Consider the following 17,100-nt stretch of genomic DNA (forward strand, 5'->3'; position numbering starts at 1 on the left):
AGTCGTCATTATAGAAAAATATTTTACTGCAGGATGCCACGATTAGCCAATCAGATTAGAGATATGTAATGTTCTAAATTTATAGTTAAGAAATTAAGTTTTATTCAGCAAAGGTGCATTAAATTGTATAAATAATTTAATATAGAATAAGTCTAGAAAATATGAAATACATTTTATATTAAGAGCTGAAGAGGTATTTGAAATGAAGCACATGGATATAAATGCTCTCTGTATTAACATTGAATTGCAGCCTTTTTTTATCAGGTCTGTTAAACTTTGACAGTACATTGTCCTAGTTAAAATCAAATCAATTTTTTTTATTCACCCAACCGAATGCTGTATGATGTAGCCTTAAGAGGAATCCATTCATCACTATCAGTTTAGATCAGGGTCACAATCGGCCTGATAGTAGCTTTAGGGTTTCTCCTAAGTAAATGATTTACTCAAATTTTCCTCGGAAGTTCATCTCACACACGCACAGCACACATCCGTACACTTACACAAACACACACATATCTGTTCCCTCTGTTGCCTTGTCACACAGCCAAGGTTCAGACGCTCTCAGCACATTTCTCCCGCTCCTTTGACTGGCAGTAAACAAGTGACATAACCTCTAACTAGAGGACTAAGGGGTGGATGTCCTTACATACAGAGAGAGAAATAGACTCCAATCCTTCTTTTGATCCTAAGTGTGGACAGCATGTAATAGGACCAACATGTTCAGTCTGGCTGAGTGACTGGCTGAATGCTTAACAGAAAAATACAGTGTACAAGGGTGTCACATACTTCTGGGTGCCATGTTTAGACAGTCCTGTTACCTCTTCTCATACAAATCCTTAACCCTAAGAATTAAATTTACACATGTAACTTCTTTTTTATGCTACGGGCATGAATGATTTCTCAAATTGAGCAGTTTGTTGTGCTATTCAAGTTATGCAATTTTAAAGCAAAAACTCACCAAAAATGTTAAAAATCTGTCATTTACTCACTCTCAAACCTGTCTCTAACCTGTTTGAGTTCCTTTCATCTGCAGAATACAACATTCATTTTAATGAATATTTCAACAGTTTTCATCCATACAATATGGAAGCTTGTTTCAGCTGCAGAATAAAAAATAAAAAACGCAAACTGCGACTTTTTATATCAATTTTGTTTTATGCAAGTGTGAGTTATGAATCACAGTTTGGACTTTATAACTTGCTATTCTCAATTTATATCTCACAATTTAGAGAAAAAAAGTCAGAATTGCGTGTTTATATTCCGAGTATGTAACACAATTTACTCAATTGCAAGCTTATATCTCGCAATTCTGACTTCTTGCGATTCTGAGTGTATAACTCGCAATTCTGACCTTTTTTTGTAGAATTGCGGAAAAAACAAAAAAAATAAATTGCAAGATCAGTAGTGGCCTTTGCTATGTTTCACTTAAAATGGGCCTTGCATCAGAAGGGTTTGTAAGTTTGTACTTGAAAAAAACAGCCCTGCCATCACATAGCACACAGGGTCAGAAATTAATGGGGGCTTGGGGCAAAAATGCCACCAAAATTAATAAAAAAAAAAAACAAGATATGATGCAAAATTAAGTCTCTATATAAGTTCTTGTTTTTAATATTTATAAGCAATATCACATAAGCCAAAGTGCTGTTTTCCCGAATATCAGCACATTTGCAAATGTGATATTGATTTTATATAACAATTCAATAAACAATACGTTTATAGTATATTAGGTGACTTACATTTTAGACATAATATTGTCAATATTTTCCTCTTTTTTGCCAACAAAAATAGTTCCAAACAGTAGAGCCAATGTAGTTTCCGAGCATCACAGTTTCAGTTTTGTTACTGAATTAATCTGCGTTTTTGAACGAATGGCTCACTTAAGCCCTATTCGGACGGGACTAGTTTCACAGGGGGACGTTAGAGAAATTTCTGTTTCACAGACGTACTTTGAGATTTTAATCCTGTCCGAATCTGCCATGTCTGTCTTTTTCTCACACGACCTCTGTAAAAATTCCAGAGCAAATTACCTACTGTTTTTCGTCAAACTCGGCGGTCCTCAGAGAAATCTAATCCCGTCCGAATGTGAATGTCTGTGATTTCCGAAAATGTTTTTTCCAAAACGCTTTTTCTTGTGTGTTTTGGTCAACGTGATCTACCGTACAATCTCTTGCTATCGCGCCGGTATTCAAGTTTCTGCTTTTTGCGCACGATAATGGATGTAGATGTGTTTGGTACACTGCGAAGAAATAAAAAAAATAAATCAACAAGAAGAGCCAAATCACGTAAACTGTTAAGGCTACTGTAATATCAGTTTCAGGTAAGAGTACTTTCATTTCTGCACTTAATTACATAACGTGTAAATTATATAAGTTAAAACTTTTTATTCCAGTGGGTTTATTATAAGAACCCAGTTCTATTAAATCATGATGATAAATGTATGTTTAGTTCATATGACCATACGCAATCCATGCATTCTGAACACGTGATCTTCTGAAATGCCCACATGTAAAACACAGACACTCCTACCTCGGTAATAAACACGGAGATGTTAGTCCCGTCCGAATCCGTACATAAAATCACAGACGTAGGTTGATAAGAATTGTTACTCAAACGTCGTTTGGAAAACTAGTCCCGTCCGAATAGGGCTTTAGTCACTTCTGCTGTGTCCCTGAATGAATCAGGCATTTTGAATGAATCTTGTGACTGAATGATTCAATGACTAACTCGTTGAGACATTGATTTGCCACCACCTACTGGTGGTTTTCTGACTGTTTCTTTGAAATGGGTATCCGAATTGCAAAGGCCGCCTCTAACTTTCAGTTACAAGAAATAAAGTCAGAATTTTGAGATATAAACTAACTTTTTTCTCAGAATTGTGAGGTATAAACTTACAATTGTGAGAAAATGTCGCAATTAGCTTTTATATTTCTTATTCCGTGACAGAAACAAGCTTCCATAATACAACAAAAGTCTTTCATTGTAAGGACAAAAACAACAACAACAACAAAAATATATTTTTCAAAATATGGTCTTTTGTGTTTCACAGAAGAAAGAAATACATACAAAAATGATATGGGGATGGGTAAATGATGACAGAATTCTCATTTTGGGGCAAACTATCCCTTTAACTTATATTTTTATGTTCTATATTAGAATATATGGTTCCATGAAGAACCTTTAATAGCCATTTAAACTTTTCAATGAACAAAAGGTTCTTTATTCTTTTTTTCCCTCAGCTGGGATCGCGTAGAGCCCTTTGAAGCTGCATTGAAACTGTTATTTGGACCTTCAACCCGTTGTACCCTGGTGAAGTCCACTATATGGAGAAAAATCCTAGAATGTTTTCCTCGAAATTTCTTTTCGACTGAAGAAAGAAAGACATAAACATCTTGGATGACATAAGGGTGAGTAAATTATCAGGAAATTTTAATTCTGAAGTGTTTTTTTGTTTTTTTTTTGCAAAAAGAAATGCCACAACCTGTTTTCTATAGCCATGTAGCAAACAAATTTGTGTTTATACTGCATAGAAAGCCACGTTTTATTAAAATATATAAAGAGCCCATGCATTCATTTATGCATGCAGATTTGCATAAACAGACTTGAAACTATCAGTTACAATTACAGTTCAAGATTAGAATTCCACGCTTGCTGTGCCCGAACAGCTGAGGCCTCCTCTGGATGTATGTCATACAACATTGAAAAAGGGAAAAGTCAAAATCAAAGCCGTTGTCATGGCAACTGGCGTTCCTGCCCACCAAAACGAACTCCCCACCCCCCACAGGTTCCACTGATCGATAGGATACTGTGAGGGTGGAACTAACCCAAAACAACCAGTAACCTACATACTAGTTATGCACCATAGTCTATATGCCACATAAAGGGGGCCGACAGACTATCCATCATCTACTGAAGAGGAGGAGGAGGAGGAGGAAACAGAAGAAAGACAATTAAATCAAGGAAGAGTAGAGGGTTGAAAAGAGAAAGAAAACTGACGAAAATATAGAATAGAGACAGAAAAGAGAGTAGGAGATCAAATCCACAATCGGACAAGAAAAGATGGCTTATTTGTTGGGAAAAGGGTTGCTTGCCCATGTTTACCTGCTCTTCTTGCTGTTGGCCATCGGGTCGCATGTGCAACCTGTCCGTGGAGGTAAGGTGACTTGGACTTTCTCCCAGATGATAGATGCAATGTTTGGACATAATGTCAGAAATATTGGATTTGTGGATGGAGATATCCAGAACTCCGGGTTTCATCTGCTGGATGAAAAAAAAAAAATCTGCACTTTGCAAAGTTGCATGTTAAGAGACATTTTAACATATCAGTTGTGAAAAAGGTGATCTTCAATTTATCAAGATCATGCTTTTTTTTAATATGAAAGCATGTTCTAGCATGAAAAATAATGTCCAATTATTATCTATCAAATACAATGATGTACCTAATCACGTCTGGCTAGTAAAAGACCATTACAATGTTTTAATTTGATGAAAAACAATTAACCCATCATCAGCAATTAAGACTTTCCTTTGATTTCTGTTGTATTTCATTACGAACCTGTTGTATGATTCATAACGGCTTGTACTTTATGTGGAAACAAGTAATAGGAAACCAGGGCGCTATAAGTGGTTTGTTCACGCACACACAACACCAACACAAACAAATGCATGATGGTATTTCTGAGAACTCTGCAATGACACCCGGACCAGCATTCAAGGAAATGCACAACGGAAGTTGGATGATCATTTTGAGGGTGCAGAGCCATGAAAACACATTCTGTTTAAAAACACTTGTTCCCTTATGGAAAAACAAGACGGTTAAGACAGTTCTACTGTATGTGTAATATGAACAATGGAAAAGAGGAAACACTGCAAATTAACATCGAAACATGCAAGTTCAAATTCTTTGGTGAGAAATAATCTAATTTAAACCTGGAAGAAAGTTCTGAAAATCTAAAACATAAAAATTATGACATAAAATGAAGAAGAAATGTTTAAGATAATCATATCTATATTTATAAGATTATAATTCATAATAAAATATATAATAAATTATATTTAGTATGTGATTTTATCTTGTAAATGCTGTTCTTTTGTGTTCTCTATTCATAAAATATTTAAAAAAATTGTCATGTTTCCAAAAAAAAAAATATTATTATTATTATTATTATTATTATTAATATAACTATTATAAGTATTATTTAAGTATTATTATTATAATATCAATGCTGAAAACAGTTGTGAAGCTTAATATATATATATATATATATATATATATATATATATATATATATATATATATATATATATATATATATATATATATATATATATATATATATATATATATATAATTAAGCTTCACAACTGTTTTCAACATTGATATTATAATAATAAAATGCCTGTCTAGCAGCAAATCATCATATTAGAATGATTTCTGAAGGATCATGTGACACTAAAGACTGGAATAATGATGCTGAAAATTCAGCTTTGTCATCAAAGGAATTACATTTTATTTAATGGAGTTATTTTAAATTGTAATAATATTTAACAATATTATAATTTTACTGTATTTTTGATCAAATATATGCAGCCTTGGTGAGCATAAAAAACTTGCTGATCATTATCTTTTGTATATATATATGAATGGATTGAACTACAGTACAATCAATACAACAACTGCAAAACATAATGGATTGAATTACTTACTCGTTGCACTTTCTATTCAACAAATCAAACTAAACCTAGATTATTAGTCAGTTTGTAGCTACAGTTTGGGGTTTGGTCCTCATTGTAACGGTTATGTTTAGGGTAGGTTTACACGACAACGATGTGCTAAAAACGGAAAAACGCATTTCTTTTTTTTTGCGTACAGACGACAACGTTCCCCGTTCACACAGATCCGCGTAAACTATTAAAAACGCTGTATTATGCTGCCAGGCCAGTAGTTGATGATGTCACTTTGTAAAGAAAAACTACGCACCTATAGAATGAACACATTATGCACATGCACATTGTTAACTGAGTTACACCTGTTCCCTGTTCTGTTAATGATCTCCCTTCTGTATTTAAGCCCTTAGTTTGCCTGTGTTCTTTGTCTTGTGATGACGTTATGTTGTAAGTGTGTAATGCTTCTGTGTTTTTATTCGAGATCTCTTTCCCTTGGATTATCTACAAACGCACATACTGTGACACCCATCACCAGTCACTGGACATGAATAATTACACCTCTTTCCCTGTCGCTCTGCAGGTTTGAGGGCAGAGAGACTGGAAGAAGGCACCACAGAAGTCATCAGTCACTCGCAGGGGCTGGTGGCACGGCTGGAGGGCCTTCTAATGCTGGGGAATAACAGTGACATTTCCCTACGTGTGGAAACAGTGAATGCGGATGAGGTCAAGGTGATCCAAGCCCACACGCTGGTGCTTTCGCTGCAGAGCCGAGTGTTTGAAGAGATGCTGAGAAACCGCAATAGTAGCACGCTAGTGCTGCGAGAAATAGCAGAATGCACTGCTGTGTTTGATAAATTTATCAGGTGAGAAGCATTGAGTTGGGAAATGTTGACATCTATCTATCTATCTATCTATCTATCTGTGTCTGTCTGTCTGTCTATACATATATAAATAAATAAATATATATATATATGCCAAGCTTGAAAATGGATAAAAAATATTACACTTCACTGCGGTTGTCACTATTAATCAATCTTATATGGAAAAGAGCATTAAAATGGCTCTTTTTGTGTTAAAATAAAATAACAAAAGAAAACAAACTAAAAGAAAAAATAAAGCAACGAGCACATTTTATTATTATTATTATTATTATTATTATTTAGGTCAAACCAAGACAAGAACTGTAAAGCATCATAAGTATTTTCTTTAAAAGAAAAGCATGTGAGTTGGGTAGGACTGATGCACTTTATAAAACTGAGTTTATAGAACTGCAAAATTTACATTTAAGGAAAAAGTCTGCAGTGTTGTACCATCCCAAAACATGTCATGACAAGTAATGGGAACATTCCCATCCCACACATATCCAAGACTCTCTCTAATGGCCAATGGTGGAACTGCAACCTTCCTGCTGTCAGCTGCTTAGACCCAACAGGAGATAATATCAATGAAACACAACAGCAATATTTAAAAATGAACTCTCTGCACTTTTGTAAAGCACCTTTACAATGAGAACGGCCAAACAGGGCAAAGTTACAATGGTGAAGTGAAGCTAGCGTGAGAAGATGTTTTGGTTACAAGAGCACATGCCGCCTACTCATTTATTTTGAATGAGCTGAAGTTTTTTGTTTGGGGTATTATTTCCTTTATAGTGATCCAAAGGATAAGACAACAAAGATACAATCAGCAGCAAAAGAGGAAAACAAGGCAAATTTATGTTGGAGACGGAGTGACAGCATTAAACTACAATGGTAGAGAACAAAAAGTTCACTCAGCCAAGAGAAATGGATTATTATTAAACAGATTTATATTTTTATTGTAGAAAATGATATTATTTTATCAGTTAACAATCCAGTTTGGCTCACAGAACCAATAGACGCCTCAAATGACAAAATGTTGGCTCCCTTTCAGTTCATGACATTAAATATGAATTGAATTGGACACACCCCAAAGGAAGCTGTATTGGAATTCAAATAGGAATGACAGGAAGAGGAATTGCAAGTTCAGAGACAAAACATAAATACTTACATCATTAATTTTGAATAATCATGTAGTAGACTTTTTTTTTTTTTTTTTTAACAACCAATTAGAAACATTTCTCAAAACTACTTCCAAAACCATTAATACAACCACAGTGTTGTCAGCTAGCTTTATAAAAATAAATCTTTAATAAAGGTAATTTATTTATTAAATATGAATGTATTAAATATTCTGCTATGCATATCTCCTTTTGTTTTCTATGAAGGAAATAAAAGCTTTGTAAATTATGACATATATTCCTTAAACCTACAGCCTAAACAACTAATACAGCCAGAATGTTCACTACAATGTAAATAAATCGTTAATAAAGTTGATTTATTAAACAATAATTTACTAAATATTCTGCTATGTATATCTCCTCCTGTGTTCTGTGAATAAAAGGAAATACAAGTTTTGTAAATAATGACAAATATTTTTAATGCTACAGCCAAAACAACTAATACAGCCAAAATGTTCACCACAGCTAAGTTTATAAAATAAATTAGTTATTAAATATGAAATAAAATTAAGGTTTAAAAAGTAAGTAATATATATACAAATAGCAAATGCTACTACTACTACTAATAATAATTATAATTATAATCAGTGTTGGGAAAAGTTACTTTTAAAAGTAATGTGTTGCAATATTGTTATTTCCTAAAAAAGTAACTAAATGCATTACTTTAAAAAAAAAAGTAACGTGTTGTTACTTTTGCGTTACGTTTTCTCACACATAGGCTAAGCTTGCTTGCTTGTTTTTTAATAACAAAAAATGTTTTATTTTTGGCAAAAATAATACAAAAAGTGAATAATCCTGAGGCTAAAAGAAATGCAAAATCACGCCTGCACAGCAGAGGGCGCAGCTCAAATAAACCTTTCAGCTGTGCTGCCATTCTGGATCGCAGGAGAAGAAAGTTCAACGCTCCTCAGCAATACAAAAAAAAAAAAATGAAACACAAATGTGATGTTTAACTAAAGTCATTTTTGCTTATTGGTATGCTTACATTTGATCATCGAAGGTCAGCAGCAAAGACACTGTTAATATTGTATTATTTAACATATATAATTATTGCAGGAGAGGCATCAGTCAATAAATGGGAAAACAAAGTAACCTGCATTACTTATATGAAAAAGTAACAAGATATTTTGTAGTAAATTTAAAAGTAATGTGTTAATTTACTTGTTGCTTTAAAAAAGTAATCTGATTACATAACTCATGTAACTTGTAATGCGTTACCCCAAACACTGATTATAATATAATAAAATGATAAATTACAGTTCTGTTTCTTGTTCAATTCAAGCTCAGACACTGAACTGAAATTTAAAATTCCTAGAGCTGGTACAATTCATCGAATCTCGATTCGCAATATGAAGAATCTGGAGCGATTCTGATATTTTCAGATGTATCACGATTCTCTCTCGAATCGTTTCTAGTTTTTAAGGCAGGAACACACCAAGCTGATGGTCGGCCGTCGGGCAGTTTTTGTCCGTCGGCCGACTAAGTTTCCACACCGTTCCACACCGTTGGCTGAAGTTGGTCCTCGTCCGCTTTCTTTTGGGAGCTCGTCGGTCCCTCGGGCCATCTGATCATTCTGATTGGCTGTTCAGATACCGCCACCTACTGGTACGAAAAGGCATTTCATCTTGCGCAGGCGCAGAACGGACGTGCTACTTGGCCGTCGGCTGTCAAGCGTCGGTTTGGTGTGTCAGGCCAACTTTGGACCCAGACGCTGCCGACGTGAGCCAACCCTGCAGCCTGCTTTCATCGCCACTTGTTAGTTGGCGTGTTCCTGCCTTTAAACAGCAGATGGCACTACTAAACGTGCTTTAGAAACACTCTGTGTCACGCTGTCTGCTTCCAATTCTTTTACACACACCACTTAAACCTAAAATAATCATTCATAAAGTTTGAAAAGGTTGAAGCGAATTACAAATCTCGCATCATAAAAGCATTCTGAGCCGAGGTGCAAGTATATTTAACCACTTATATGACTCGACGAGCGCTGTCCAGCAGTCTTCTTCGTGAGCGTTTGAGAGTGTGCGGTTGAAAACTAGCCTAGAGCGCCATCTGCTGTTAAAACTAAGCTCGCAATCGATTACAGAGAGAAAGTATCAGGATTGATCCAGATTCATTGTATCGACCGAGAATCGATGTATCGTACCAGCCCTAAAAATTCCTATAAGATACACTATTTGATGAACGAATTTTCTTCTGTTTTGCAGATATCTGTATTGTGGTGAACTCTCATTGCAGTTGGACCAGGCCACACCACTGCACAGACTGGCAACCAAGTACGGCATCTCCAGCCTCCAGCAAGGACTAACCCAGTACATGAGCCAGAACCTGGCCAGCGATTCTCTTGGCGGTCATGTGGTGAGTTGGTACCAGTACGCCGTGACGGTTGGCGACACGGCACTGAGAGACAGCTGCCTTCAGTTTTTATCGTGGAATCTGACATCGGTGCTTCAGAGTGCAGAATGGCCGTCGGTTAGTGCTGAATTGCTAATGACCCTCCTGCAGCGCTCTGATTTAGTATTGAAGAGCGAGCTGGAACTGTTTGAGGCGCTTGAAATCTGGATCACCCAGAATGACCCGGACAGCCTGACAGCAGAGAATGCCCTTCAACTGGTGCGCTACACCATGATCCCTCCACGTGAACTGTTTCGCTTGCAGCGACAGTCGCCGATCATGACGCGCTACCACGAGTCGGTGCGCAATCTTCTCTACCTGTCGTATCAGTTCCATTCAGCTTCACCCCTTCAGCTGGCCAAGTTCTTCGACGTGAACTGCAGCCTCTTCGTGCCCCGCAACTATCTCTCATCCATGTGGGGGTCTCAGTGGATCATAAGCAACCCGGCACGGGATGACCGTAGCACCAGTTTCCAGACCCAGTTGGGTCCGAGCGGATTTGACTCCAGTAAGCGGGTGACGTGGAACGCCCTGTTCTCACCCCGCTGGCTCCCTCTCAGCATGCGGCCCATGTACACCGAGCAGGGCGCCATGCAGCCACCGCGGCCCGATGGAGGAAGTGGAATTGCCCGGCCTCGTATCATCATCACACCTGCTACTTCCAGTGCAGATTTTGCAGGTGTAAGCTTCCAAAAGACTCTGCTCATCTTGACAAAGCAGAAGGGCAAGCTTGTGGTGCGGCATATCTTCGGTTTCCACCAAAGCACAGAGGAGGTGGGGGACTTCCTGGCTGACGTGGACCTGCAGTATCGCACATCCGAGTACCTGGTGGATGGATCGCTGTACTTGCACATCATTGTGAAGCCTATTTACCAGACTCTCATAGCAACCAAAAAATAATGTAACAGGCACATTGAAGTAGGATACACATGCATGATTTAGAAGGTCTATACTTTTTTTGATACAGGGAAGAAAACTTTTAGTGCGTCTAGTGTGATTAAGACTAATGAAGTGCATCTCCACTGTCCTTATAATGTATTGTAAGTTAGAGGTTTACTCTGGGGAAAAAAGTGTCAAAAAAATGAAACGTCTTACTGTGCGTTCACACTGCCACCGGCGAGAGTGTCAAAATTCGCCTTGGCTGCCCTGCCAACAATGCTGTACTGTGCGTTCAAAACGCCGCCGGCAGGAGGGTCAAAGTAAATGACAAGTTGTGGCAACCAATCGGAATCCTCTCAAGCGAGGACCTCTACATTCCGATTGGTTGCTGCTAAACCGCGTCATAGCTCATTACCATAAAGTTGACCTGACTTCAACTCTCCTCGACGTTCTCACCATCCAAGACGCGCCTCGTCGCCGGCTCATATTGAAAATGAATGACTTCCTGTCACTTTGACGCTCTCGCTGGCGGCGGTGTGAACGCATGGTTAGTCCACATGTATGAAATTAAAGGGTTAGTTCCCACAAAAAAGAAAATTCTGTCATTATTTACTCACCCTCTTGTCATTCCAAATTTGTATGACTCTTTCTCCCATGGAATACAAAAGGAAATGTTTTGAAGAATGTTAACACTGCTCTCTTACAATGAAAGTGGAATGGGACCAGGAGCTGTCAAGCTCTAAAAAGGACAAAAACACCATAAAAAGTTGAAAATTGTTAGCTGTGGTCTCCATCCACTGGCATTGTAGAGAGAAGAGCAGCTTGTACATTCTTATAAATATCTTCTTTTGCGTTCCACGTAAGAAAGGAAAGTTTAGTCAATTATGACAGTATTTTGATTTTTGACCAAATTTTTACTTTAATATTGGGTGTGACATACACTTTGTGTGCCAAATATTACTCATATCACAGGTATTTTTCAACTCAATTAGGCAGAAGCCCTAAATCATGCATGTATAATCATGCATGTATAATCAACACAACATCATGTCCAAACTGGAGAAAGAGAAAAGACTGTTTTATTCAGCATAACATACTGTAAATCATATTATTATGACTGCTTTAAAACAAAAAATAGAATTTTGCCATAATAACAACATAGTTCTTAACATTTAAAGTTCCATGGTGCTACTGTAAATATAATGAAAATATCACATCTCTTTCAAACCTGTAATGTCTTGAAATGTCACAGTTGTGCAAGTTATTTAATATATAAAATTCTTAGTTAGTTTTTTTCTTATCTTTATGCCCACACTAATATTTTTTTTTTTTAGTCAAGTTTCCTTGCATGTCGAGATCACGAGTAGCCTATATTTATTCACTCTCCTTTGAAGACCACACAATAAAATGATGCTTACACAAAGTTTGAGTCCATCATTGATTATGAGTGTAAAAGAAAGAAGACAAAGACTTAAGACACTTCAGTTCTTAAGAGGTCACACTTTATATTGAAGTGCCCTTAGCAGAGATGTAGGGAAACTGTCAAGTACCAGCGACCAGTGTTGTTCTATTCAGAATGAAACGGTTCTTTTTACTGAATCAACAATTAAAGCGATAGTTCACCCAAAATTGAAAATTTTGTCATCATTTGTTCACCCTCAAGTTGTTTCAAACCTGTATAAATGTCTTTGTTCTACTGTACATGAAGGAAGATATTTGGGAGAATGTTTGTAACCAAGCAGATCTCGCCCCTCATTGACTACCATAGTATTTTTTTTCCCTACTATGGTAGTCAATGGTGGGCGAGATCTGCTTGACAAAGAAAACAAAGAAATGTATACAGGGTTCGAATTACTTGAGGGTGAGTAAATGATGACAAAAATGTCATTTTTGGGTGATCTATCCCTTTAATGTAGTTCGATTAACAAAAGAATGACTCTTAATGAGTCGGTTCATTTAAGTGAATCAAAAACACTTATAAATCAAGAAGGGTTATAAATTAATCTGTCAAAAGAACGTCATGTCCAACTGGAAATTAACCAATATTTTTCGTTAAATCGCACGAATCTTATATAGCCAACTTAAATAGTTCTAATATTGACTGGTTGTTCATAGTTTTTGTTTAGTTGTAGCTAATCAGTGATATTTTAATTTATATAAATATGGGATGAATTAATAATTAAAATGTGTAACCTCAATTAATGACAAAAGAAATTGATTTCTAATTGTAACATCCAAGTTTCCCCCCAAAAAAGTGTTTCTTGTAGCGATTCTTCTAGTACATAAAGTACTAAAATAGTTCAAAACAATGAGAATTGGAACAATAACTATAAATAATAAGATTCTGAACTAGAACAAATTAGCATAACAAAGTAATTCATCATTCATCAAGTACTTCACACCCTGTTTATCTGTCTGAAATACCGTATCTGCCTGTTAGCCTGAAAAGAATCACATTAGCATTAGGCCTACTCCTCCTTTTTCCCCGGCGCACAGCAATTACGTGTAAACTACCAGTCCCATGATCCCCGGCGTCGTCAGGCAGGAAGAACGTGTGTTAGCAGGGGCTCACACTGATCCAAGTTAGGAGCTTTCAGCTGCTGGCCTTGGCCCATCATGTAAGTGCCTGCCGAGGTTTCTTTGCAGAGCGGTTGCAGAAATCTCCCCGTTTTCGTTGCGTGCAATTGAAAGGCCAGCCTTTGCACGGAGAACAAGTTACCCGACGCCCAAAGGCTCCGAGTGCATGAAGATCGGGGCTTGTATTTTGCACCTTTGTTGCAAGCAAGCCCGCTTGAAGCCTCACTGCGAGGGATAGATGGAAGGAGGGAGCGACAAGGAAGGCAAAGTCTTTTGTGCTTCCCCTTCCCCCAACCCAAAAGGGGAGATGTCCGTGCCAAGAGGAGGTAGGTACTTTTTTTACTCAACCGATCCGTGCAAAACCTCGGAAATGCAGCCAGCGTTGCATGGCTTGCAAAGTGCACGGCTGCAGCTTCATCGTGGCCAATGCATTAAAAGTTTGATCAGTTGCAATGCATGTTTTAATGATCTGCCCTTTTGCAGATTTTCTGGTAAGGCGATGCTCTCCTTAGACACTCGCACAGGCGCTATTTGCATTCTTGTTCTACCGCGATTATTAAAAGAAACGCCTTCTTTCCGCGTTGAGGAACTGCCTAGCCAGCAATGCAAAAGTGATTGTGCAATGGCAACACTGTCCGCACCCGATTTATTCACGCGCACGAGGCGATTTTCTCTCGAACAATGTTCGATTGTGACGTCATGACGGCCTCGGCTTCGGTCTGCAGATTAAATTCGGCCGTACAACTTCTGTCGTTGATGCATGCGAGGTGCATTAGGTAACACGAAACTTTGGCCGACGGTTGTTGAGTGTGCAAGTGCAATGGGGAAACAGGGACCTGACAGCCTGCTTGCATGCCATGTTGAGCATGCAACAATTTTTATTAGTTGCGCGCAATGGAAAATTATTCGGACGCTCTGTCATGCAAGCTTTGTTCCAGCAGTAATGCATAGGTAGAGGCTGCAAAAATAAGGAGCTAAATATAGTTTTGTTGCTGCAATCAGTTTAAGGAACAGGGTTCAGATGTGCTACACAAGTCTCCATGCAAAAATAATCACAAACCCTCGAGCGAAAAGCTGCTTCCTATCTCATATATGCAAGATTACTGTTCATTTGCTTATTATTGGTATTCAGTGTTGCAAATAAGTTCACAAAATTGTCCGTATTCTAAAACCACTGTTGTCTTTTTATTGCCATTTGTTAGCACCAGTTCATGCACAACCATTATATTCACTGTATGCAAATTTGTTGCATGCATTTTCATGTTTTTCACTTATAGTGCCATACTGCATGAAGCTTTGCATGTTGCATCAGACTAAGCTCTTAAAATGACCCACAAAGTTTTGTGGCAGTCAACCATTGTTAAAGGGGTTAGTTCACCCAAAATTACTCCCCCTCATGTCGTTCCAAACCTGTAAGACCTTCCCTTGTCTTCGGAACACCAATTAAGATATTTTTGATGAAATCCACGTTTTTTTTTATTTTTTTTTATCCCTCATAGAAAGCAACACAATTACCTTAATTTAAGGTCCAGAAAGGTAGTAAAGACATCGTTAAATAGTCAACGTGACTACAGTGGTTCAACCTTGATGTTACGAATCGACGAGAATACTTTTTGTGCGCAAAAAACAAACTTTATTCAACAATTTCTTCTCTTCCATGTCAGACTCGTACGCAGTGAATGCAGTGCAGCGCTTCCATGTTTATGTCCGAATGCCAGCTCAGTATAGGTTGTTTGCACATGACCTCATTGCAGCGTGAAATGCGGCTGGAGGGCAGGGAGTGCCCTCTTTTCTATATAGGAATCCTATTACAAACTCTAAATTCCTACGTTTTGCGACGTTTATGGTTGCTCAAATCGAGAAACCACATGGAGCTTTTAACGTTTATGTAACTTTTATCGTTTTTTTTTTTTTACTTTAAAAGTTGAAACCTTTTTATAGCGTTTTGAGTCTGCTGATACTGAAATGAATATGGATACCTGCTTACCCTTTTTTGTTTTTGACTTGGTTAAATATCCAAATTCTTCAAGGTATCGTTTGCAGGAAAGAGAAGATATTTTATCATGATCATTTGGTGTTTTCACTTAAGTTTTGTATAATTGCGTTCACACTGTTGAACTGGTTACCATGAAAACAGTGTCACGCGCTGCTGCTTCAGCCATCATGTGGTAGAAAAATAAATAAAAATAAATGTTCAACAAACTGACAGAAGTCGATCAATTTCTTTGTTGAAAGGGTGTAAATGTAGTTTTAATCTTTGCAAATAATATTCACTTTCCCATATGGCCACGGAGGAGAATTGGAGGGTCACATTCAGCGGACAGACACCCTTTTTTACAGTCTATGACAGACACGGACACACTGTATTTTTTTGTATTTATTTCAACAAATGTTAACCAAAATCAAACCCATAGAAGCTTGTGAACAGTTTTGAAGTGGTTGCGTACAAGTTATACTCATGACACTCACTCGGCTTGTAAATACTCGCAAATAATGTTATTTATTAAACCATGACATTATTCGTTTTGCTATACGGCGTCTTCCCATCACCTCTTCAACCTGCTTCCCTTAGTGTTTTTACACGTAGAAAAGGCGAAAATTGTATTACAAAGTCCAGTTTTTTTTCCCTTAACGATGATGTGAGCTCCTGTTGCAATTCTTGATTCAGCATGAATGAATTACAATTGCGACATTTTTCACAATCACCACAGAAAATCAAAAATACTGCCCTAAACTCACTAACTTTAGCAGACAGATTCACATTCTTCATATTCTTAAAATCTAGTGCCTCGAAGGCAGTCTAGTCTTTCAATTCAGTAGAAAAATCGTTCCTCTTCATAACATAAGGATCTCATTCAACATATGTGGTGATTTTCTGTTTATATCTTACTAAACCAGGGGTCTCATTTATAAAACTGTGCGTAGGATCCCTACTAAAATTGTACGTACGCGCAAAAGCTAGATTTATAAATCCATGCGTACGCCAGAACCTGCGCACAAATCCCTTTATAAATCCCAGTCAGCGGAAGATTGTGCGTACGTGCATCTGAACCCTGTCTTCTCCCTGAAATCACCATATATGGAGCTTACGACGCCGAGTTTTACTATGCATAACCTCATCTGCATATAATTTCCATACATATTCCCATCCACGTGACACCACGGTTAACACCGTCAAAGGTACAAGACATTGGAAAATATTAGATATGGACTATAAATGCAATTTGTGCCACACATTATATTGATAAAGATCATCCAATATTAGGGGTGTGACGAGACGGGTTTCTCACGAGACGAGACGAGATGAGAGATTGAGTTCACGAGACGAGACAAGATTTTTACACACTATTTTTAAGAAATCCTCAATGGCGAAATACACGACTAGAAAAAATATTCTGCAGGTGTATTTGAAATGTTTTAACTAATCATCTTGTAATGAATGTCATTTCAAACTGTTATTAATTTTTTATATTCGCATTCATCAGAGAGCTGCTTTCAAAATGCGGGGTATTGACATCGCGTTTGAATGCGCGCTCGCGTTTACTTTCACTTTT

At 37.4% G+C, this 17,100-nt stretch overlaps 2 protein-coding genes across 2 annotated transcripts in view; both read left to right on the plus strand.

Moving 5' to 3' along the window:
• Positions 1-3,633: 3,633 nt before the first annotated feature.
• Positions 3,634-12,360, plus strand: btbd17a (BTB (POZ) domain containing 17a). The gene is made up of 3 exons (XM_048170454.1): positions 3,634-4,150; positions 6,245-6,527; positions 9,904-12,360. Exons 1-3 carry the CDS (start codon positions 4,057-4,059, stop codon positions 10,988-10,990), a joined length of 1,464 nt encoding a protein of 487 aa, XP_048026411.1. The 5' UTR covers positions 3,634-4,056; the 3' UTR covers positions 10,991-12,360.
• A 1,116-nt stretch (positions 12,361-13,476) lies between these two features.
• map2k6 (mitogen-activated protein kinase kinase 6) overlaps positions 13,477-17,100 on the plus strand; it is a 32,251-nt gene continuing 28,627 nt past the window's right edge. Inside the window, exon 1 of the mRNA XM_048170447.1 lies at positions 13,477-13,872. Within this exon, the coding sequence (XP_048026404.1) occupies positions 13,785-13,872 (88 nt within the window). The 5' untranslated portion in view covers positions 13,477-13,784. The remainder of the gene's footprint in view (positions 13,873-17,100) is intronic.

The sequence above is a fragment of the Megalobrama amblycephala genome, linkage group LG20 (assembly GCF_018812025.1).
Source record: "Megalobrama amblycephala isolate DHTTF-2021 linkage group LG20, ASM1881202v1, whole genome shotgun sequence".
Classification (NCBI taxonomy): domain Eukaryota; kingdom Metazoa; phylum Chordata; class Actinopteri; order Cypriniformes; family Xenocyprididae; genus Megalobrama; species Megalobrama amblycephala.